The sequence below is a fragment of the Ursus maritimus genome, unplaced genomic scaffold (genome assembly GCF_017311325.1).
Source record: "Ursus maritimus isolate PB19 unplaced genomic scaffold, ASM1731132v1 scaffold_5, whole genome shotgun sequence".
Taxonomy (NCBI): domain Eukaryota; kingdom Metazoa; phylum Chordata; class Mammalia; order Carnivora; family Ursidae; genus Ursus; species Ursus maritimus.
Window position 1 is genome coordinate 15505861 of NW_024426663.1, and position 8640 is coordinate 15514500.

At 33.4% G+C, this 8640-nt stretch overlaps 1 protein-coding gene across 2 annotated transcripts in view; it reads right to left on the reverse strand.

Annotated features, from left to right (window-relative positions):
- Window positions 1-5974: 5974 nt before the first annotated feature.
- The window catches only part of SLF1 (SMC5-SMC6 complex localization factor 1), a 71689-nt gene continuing 69023 nt past the window's right edge, over window positions 5975-8640 (reverse strand). For both annotated transcript variants that reach the window (XM_008700866.2, XM_008700865.2), the window contains one exon: window positions 5975-6958. In XM_008700866.2, coding sequence (XP_008699088.1) covers window positions 6477-6958 — 482 coding nt within the window. In that variant the 3' untranslated portion in view covers window positions 5975-6476. The remainder of the gene's footprint in view (window positions 6959-8640) is intronic.

An 8640-nucleotide genomic window follows, 5' to 3' on the forward strand; every position in this document is an offset into this window, starting at 1 on the left:
TAATGTGATATTCCCTGGTGCACTATAGTTACGTTACCGGTATCCAATGAGTTTATATAAAATCATGGTTAAAATACTCTACTTTGGATTGTACTACTTAAAACAGTACCTTACAAGACACCATTTTCCTGGCCTTCACAGAAGAGGTGCAAAATAACGTGCTCTGGAGAACAGTGGCAAGACCCTTTCACTCGGAATCCTCTCGGTGAACAGCTGGCTGCCTGTATCAGCATCAGTGTTGTAAATAATAAAATCAATAGTAAAAAGTGATTTTTTTCCAGGTCTGTGATGATAATAAGAAAAAAATTCTCAGTAACACAGTAGTAACCTCCCTTCAAATAACAGATAAATGTAGCATTCATTCAATCTGAGTGTCCTCCCTGCTTTTTGGTGTTGAATCTGAAAAACAAAACAAAAATCAGACAAGTAATTCTTCAGGTTCCACGAATATTTCTAAAATCAGACAAGGCCAAGAGTGAAGGTATGTTCTCATGACTCCACATGGTAAGTACATGAGGAATTTTCATCTTTGGCAATTTAAGAATCTTCCTAGAGTAAAGACCCCAACCAATATGGCGACACACTACTTGGAAGGGGCTGAAAAAGAAGACTGAAGAAGCCTGCCAGTAAAATGATGAGCCAGATTCACTCTTGAAGGAGGGGCATATAGTGCAGGTATATTTTTTCTGAGATCTGCATTAGATGGTACTATGTTTAATTACATCCTTCCCTGAAGAAAAATGGCACATTTTAAAAATGTACTTTTTATTTTAAAAATCCAGTAGATGCCAGTTTAAATATGAGCTTTAGAAAATTTCCAAGACTTGATTCTCATTTATGTTAGAAGCATTACTTTCAAAAAATAAATGAGTTACCGGCATTATAAATATAAATGTTACAGAGAAACTTGGAGAAGTGAAGAAAATATTGAAATTCTATAAGTACACCACTATTAGCTACTTGAAGTAATTTTTAATTACATCCTACTTTTTTAAAAAAGAACTAAAATTAGCCAAGAAAAATGGCTTTGAGAAAACCAGTCTAACTACTTTCTATAAATGGCTCTCAACCTCTCCTTAAGTTCATTTCCTCTAATAACATGACTTTGTATGAACTTGAACATAGTTTGAAAGGAAGAGTAAGGGAACTAAAGTCATGGGGAAGGAAACTAGATTTGCCTAACCTCGAGGAAAGGGCTGAATCTTACTACTCGGATAGTCTATTTCTGATAATACCAAGTAAAACTGGCACTTTTATTTTTCTTTTTGATTGAGTTTCAACCAAAAGAACCTTCCATAAAACAATTATCTCAACCCGTTGGTTTAATGAACATTATTCAAAATTTTCAAAGACAGTTTAGTGTATTCCTGAGAGTAGAAAATCTGCCTCTATGCATTTGTCTGATTTCTATACCTTCATTAACTTTTCAATTAATTACCTCTCGATTTTTTTAAACCAGAATGACTCCTAACCATTCTCCCCCTCATCCCTTTGCCCAGTTTTCACCTTTATAATTTTGCTTGCAAGGTTCATGAAGAGCTCTTTAAAATGTTTAATTTTTCTGAGTATTACTTATTGCTCTGTAATTTCATCTCTATGTAGTAAAAACAAAAAACAAAAAAACAATGCAAAACAGAAATGCATCTTTGGGATGAAGTCAGATACCAAAGACACATACTCATTAAAACAAAAACAAAAAACTATTATAAATCAAACCATTCTGGTCATTAGAAAAATTTATCAGTGTCATGACATAAACCATTGTTGACCTAACCTTTAAGTTGAGAAGTACTGACAACAAACTAAGTTCTTTTTATCTGTCACCACTTTAAGATTAATGATTTTTTTTCAACATGACTATTTCATTTTGAGGACAGAAAAATGGAGAATCACGGGAAATTTTAGTTCATCTACTATTAAGATAAATGATAGTACAATAGGTGTAAATTCAAAGCTGGATTCCAGATTTTCTGTTCAGTACAATTTACCTGCTGGAATTGCTAAGCAAATTTTTTAAAAACTTCTTTTCTTCAGAACTAAATCCCATGTTCCAAAGAGTAGTTAGCCTTTCTCCATTAATGTTTAACACCCATTATGCATAAATGTTCATTTGCTTCAATTCAGATGCTTTTGAAAGGAAGATTAGATTTATCAAATCTGGGTTTACTAGTCTAAAAAGATTTGGAGGCCATAATAAAACAAAAAATCAGTAGAAATGTTTGTTTCAATTCTTATTGGAGACAGCTAATTGTAAATGATTGAATAAAGAACTTTTATTTTTTGGTCTATGTAGAGGGCAATATTACATATTATAAATTACATATATAAACAATATTATATATTTGTTTTATTAGAGGTATTGTTTTTACGACAACTGATGGCTGGTTACTTTGCTGATTTAATACTATTGGATCTTAATTCAGCAAGTAGTTTAAAAACCCAGAAAAGTTCACTATATTTGTTTTTAAAAAGAAAAATATAAGTATATATTCAACAGTACAAAGACAGTATTATAAAAAGAAAAATCATTTCTATCTAGTACTAAGAGTTATAGTTTAGGCGGTTTTTTTTTTTTAAACACATAGCTTAAGTGTATTCATAAAAAACCCCTACATATTTACACTTATAAAAAGGCTTATAGTAATGAATTCAAATATGTAAGCTATTGGAAAATATTTGTATATTAAATATACAAATTATCATTTTGCTTATAACACAAAGTACTCCCAAATAGGAGACTCCCCTAAAAGTGAATCATTTGAACTTGTGATTGGAAAATGTTGAGAAGCCTCTTTTTCAAGTAATTTAATCTATTTCCCTTTCTAACAATTCACATAAATTCATGTTGTTGCTTGGAAAGCACTATTTGAAGACTAGCATTTACTGAAGAGGAAAAACTTTTTAAAAAATCTAGTGATCGATGATGTTAAAATTATCTTTTGTTTGTTTCATCTGAAAAGGTCTTCTTTTTGTAAAATTTGCAATACCTTGAAAGATATAGGCTTCGGAACCAAGCAAAAACAATACCACAACTTTTTCTCATTAATTGAGTCCAATAATTTCTAATTCTATATCAGAGCAAATAATTGTCAGAGTATATCCTCCCACCACAATTCATTTCAACCGACAAGGTGAATTTTTTGATCATGTAATTTGACAAGAAAGAGTTAACAATTCCATGTTTCCATGGAACTGATGCCTGCAGTTTTGACACCACCAGGCACAGCCTAATTCCAATAATGCCATCGCTGACCTTTCTAACTCAATCCACATTTGTTATAAAAACAATTATCATTCGGAACTTTGCAAGCTCCACGTCAGCAGGAGGTGCGATTGGCGTGGAAGCTCCGTGATAAATGCCTGANGGAAAGAGTGCCTCATGTCACTCAAAGATGACCCTTCCTACTGCTTCAGGAGCACCGGTGACAGGCTCTCATCAAGTTCATAACTTAACTGGAAAAGTGTGTAAAGGCGTATGGATTGCACATTCCAGCAACAGTGTTTTCATGTGAAGGTATTCATTTAACTTTCCGTAACAGCATAGACAAAAATGGCAAATGTTTCCTGGCATTTATATAAAGTATCTTAGCATTAATGCATTTGTATTTACCTGGGAATGTGTATTAGTTTGCAAAGACTGCAAAAGCACACCCTGCATTCTACTCCCTCTAAAACGTAACTGCCATAATCATAACAATCAAAGATTAAACTATTAGATCTGTGTAATATTCACATTTAAAAACTAAAACAGAAACCGATTATTACTGCAAACTTGAGAAACACAAAATTGAAATTTTTTTCAACAGCAGATACAGAATGCAATAAAAGTAACACTATTTCAATCTAATTTACCTTCCTAGACTGTAAGCTTTTCCTTTTATTGTAGTCAGCCCGTAAGCACACCACCTGGAATATAGTAGGTGTTCAAGAAACAATAAAAACACTGATTTTGCATTTGATTTATACAAGGATGAATGTTTTTCTGATCATCTTGGAATTAAGGAAATGACAGAAAATGTATATAAATGGACCACTTTATTCTGCATTGGGAAATTAATAACAAGCTAGAAAACTAATTTCGAAAAGACCCTTCCTAAGGAGTTGCCAGTAAACAATCTAAAATCTTTATATTCCAAATATTTCTACAGATTACATATGGGGAAAGCTGCATCTTAACAGCTCAGAAATCTTATTCCAGCCTTTATTTACATTTGTAATAAAAGCCTTGATAGGCATTTTTTTTAAACGAATCTATTGAACTACAGATATGAAATCTAGCAAAGTACAAGAAAGAATAGCATGACTCAGCCTTGCCGTCAGTTGCTGGAACTCTGAGCCACTTACAACTAAAAGCCAGGACTCGGAAAGCCCATGAATTTTATTTATTAATATTTCTATTTCCTCTACCTCTAAGATCAATCTGAAGCAATTACTATATCTTCTAAAAGCAATATTAGAAAAAAAGTTTCTCATTGAAGGTTTAAATTTCATATACGTTTGTTTAAATTCATGTACATATCTTGGTTTTGTTAACTGGGACACAGAACGCAGTAATCTATTTGCCAAGTGGTACTCTGGAATCAGTGCAAAACTATAATGACACCTTATTAAAATAGGCAGAGACCTCGATGGCATTTTTTAGTGTTTAATACTCCGTATCATCATGAGCTGCAGAAGTTGGCAGATAGAACAGTTATGAAACATTAATTCTAATTGCAACTAGATGAATATTTCTTAAGAACATTTAATTTAGAAAACTACTTTTCTTAGCAGTGCAAAACCCTAACTCATGATGTTGGTTATTTTATTAACTTAGAATTATTACCAACTTGAGCAATTACTATCTTGCTTAAATAATTCGTTATAACTAAAAAGAGGAGGTAAGAATTAGAAAAGAGGCAACATTTATTAAGCACCATATTAAGGTGATAGGCTAAGAATTCTGTGGCACAGATAATACCTGGTGTTATTTCCATTTGACAAGTAAGAAAGCAAAAGCTCAGAAAGGAACCTGCCTAATAATGTAGTTAATAAGAAATTAGACGGGGATTTGTAACTATGCCTGTTAGATGTCAAAACTGTGTTTAAATTTGTAGTAATTGACCAAGTAAACATTGTTGCAGATGCCTTCACAAGTCAAGTACAGTGGCTATTCTTCAGAAGAAAAACTGTTCTTATTCGTCATGTTGGGAAACACTTCACTAAATCTTTCTGAGCATTTTAATGTTCCTTAGATAGTCTCTGCTACGTCATGGTTTGATACTCTGGCAGACTAAGTATATATTAATGAGACTTTTAGAAGATTTCACATTTGAAGGCTAACTCGAAACAACTAATATTTCCTACAGTCTGTGTAAAAAATTACTGATTTAAAAATACAGGGAAAAAACCCCTTGATTTTTATTCAGAGCTGATATACTATTGTAGCAGTTTTCAGTTTAGATTATAAACCCAGTAATAAAAACACTCAGAATTTGTATCTTGTTAGAAGATCTATTTCCAAGATAAAACTAAAGTGTGCTGCTTTAGCTGATTAATTGCTGTGAGATCATCACTTTAGTTACATAAAAGCTTAAATGGAAGTTTTAATGTTTCTTCTCCAGCTGTACCACAGCGTAACTTATTCCCACCAGGAAAGCGACTCCAATTTCAAAAGTGGGTATTATCCACACCCTCTCTTTTAGTTTTACGATAAATTGCCGTTAGGGGAAAAAAACCTGCAAATTGAAACGTAAATTCATACTACACACTAAGATTTTAGATAATCGCAAATCTATTACTTAGTTACCACTTATAATCTTAATATTTGGCGAAACCTACTATGCAGCGGTATGTTTTCACTTACAGAACAGTGGTTACATGGAGTAGAAACAAACTTTGTACCTGAACTGTTAAAGCAGATCAAGGGATCAAACTGTCAAACTTGGCACATTCGCTGCATTTAAAAACCAAGAGAGTATTAGTATTGTAAATTTTAGAAATGTTTATTTTACAAACACACAAAACTAAAATGAGTATTTTAGCCCAACAGCCTACAGAGAGTAAACAGGGAGCTCCATGCTTATAGGTGCACATTTACGTGCGTGAGTATCCTTGCCATGATTCCAAACTCTTAAATCCCTGGAAGAGAGGACAAACATCTGGATTTCAAAAAATATTTAAATTAAAATGTTTTACACGTACAATATAAATAAATATCACTTTCAGATCAAGAAATAATAAAGATTAATGAAAGCAGTGTATACACCGAATGAAACTCTTTTTACTTTTGAGTCAAATTCTACAACATGGAAAAAGATAGAAGCCTACACAATAGGTCTGCAGAGGTTCTTTAAGTGCTTTTGAAATTTAGCAAAGCTGCAAATTCTGTGAATAAATAAATCAAATTAATATTTTTAAGAAGCTATGAGGTTCCATAAGAAAGGACAAAGCAAGCTAAGTACGTTTAGAAAGTTGACTCATATTTTTTGGCATCCTCACGAAAACTCCGTGACTGAACGGCACATCATTTCCAACGTCACCAATAAGGCCTCAGTGTGCACCCCAGGACACATTTTTAAATTCTCAGGCAGTTCCTTAAGAATATTTGGGAGCGTCTGCAATGTCTTTATATTTCTGGCATACAGATCCAATAGCCAGTCAGTGTGAGCACTGGTAGTTTCTTTATAATTCTTACAAGCCACAAGCAGCACATTTCGATGAGTCAACCCTTTGAAAGCTAAGAGGAACTCGGAAGATAAATCAAAAATTGAACAAAAATTTAGCAACATTCTACTAAGTAAAAACGAGCCAAATTCAAGTTGCTGGTGGTAAAAATGTTTCTCTGCTTGGGCATGAAAGTTCTCCACCGTATCTTCTATTTTTGTAATAGCAAATAGTTCTTCCTTGATTTCAGACGATACCACATAATCCAAGGGCAACTCTCCCTTAGAGTTCCTCTGCTGTAAAAGCACTGGGCCTGTGAAGAAGAAAATACACGTCAAAACATTTTTATTTCAGCAGCTTAACAGTTGTTTTCTCTATTTCCCCAAAGCATCCAGGTCTCTCTTTACAATTATATTTCGTACTAATTCATGTTGAGAAAATTAACTGGCCATACATATTGACTGCTTAATAAAGGTGCATTAAAAAAACCCCAAAATTCTAGTCAACGCCTAATTAGGTTGCCTAAAAACACATGCCTTAGTTCAATAAATAATACATAATTACAAATTCAAAAAAGCATATAAACTTCATAAATTGTCATCTTGAAATAAGAATTTCAGTGTTCCCAGAAGATATTAACAAAATATGTTCTTCAATCTGTGTAAGAGTATTAAAGGTATCTTGTAATTTCACCAAGGGGAAAGAGTACTACCTCCTTCCATTGCTAATAGGTAACTGCAACAGAGCAGACTGTAAAACCTAAAACCGTGCACAGACACAGACCGCACTTTTCATTTACCTTTGCGTATGCTCAGTTTTTAGTACATGTAACTGGTTTACAAAAAATCAAATGTTAACTGCTCTGAGTCAAAAGTCAGATTTCATCTTTCTGTCCTGGCTAAACCTATAAATCTACTTAGCAAACATTGCAGTTTATCCCCCAGGTAGTAAAGGATAATACGGGAGAGGCAAAACGACATGACTTAGTATTTGGTCACGTAGCACCGAGTACTTCGTGTCCCTCTGTCCGTCAAGTCCTGTCATTATTTATGCACTCTGCCATAAAGACGTTATAAGAGATGTAAGGTTTTAGTCCTAGAAGACATAATCAGAAGATCCTACATGCGACGTAAGAGCGTACAGTCAGAGAACACATCATAGCTGCAAAAACTCCTAATGATGAATCTGATGACACATATGTAATGGCCTAGTTTATAAAATGTGTTTAATATCAAAGATCAACCGCTGATAATATGTAATTCAATTTTACGGGAAAAAGAAAATTCTAAATCAAAATTAGGTCTCTTTTCATTATATTTCAAAATATTGCACCAAGTGACTCTTCTTAAAAAAAAAAAAATCCCAAACTATGGACAAGATATCAAAAGTAAACAAAGGTTTTAGAGACATAAATAAACTTCTGAAATTCTTTCAAGACTGAGTAACTCACAGAGAAGATGTGATGTAGTTAATATAATGCTGGTGTTAAACCATTTGATAGGTCCAAACTCAGGATATGACTAAGGCAAAGCTTAGTCTGTACAACTGCCAAAGGACCTCGGCAAATTCAACTACAAGTAGGTTTCTTCTCTTACGACAATGAACTCATACACGTGTTATTTTTCAACAAGAGCCCTGGAAAAATTCACTTTAGTCAGTATAATCCCATGCTCTTTCTAAAGAGTTGGACTTAATACAGTAATGGCTCTCGTACTGCTTAGATCATTTGAAGCAAGGCCAAATATTGGCTTGAATGTCACATACATGATTGAGTAGAAAAATAAAACACTTAGAGGAGATAGAACATCATGGTTTAGTAAACATATAATACTAAAAAAAGTGGAAGAACTGAAAAATATATTGATTAGGAAATGGTGTCAGTAAAACAGACACACTAAGGCCTTTAGGGGGCAGGAGAAGACTATAAATAACCAAAATGGTTAGGCTCCCAAGCTATACAACCTTTCACATATGTATATACTTGGGGGGGGGGGG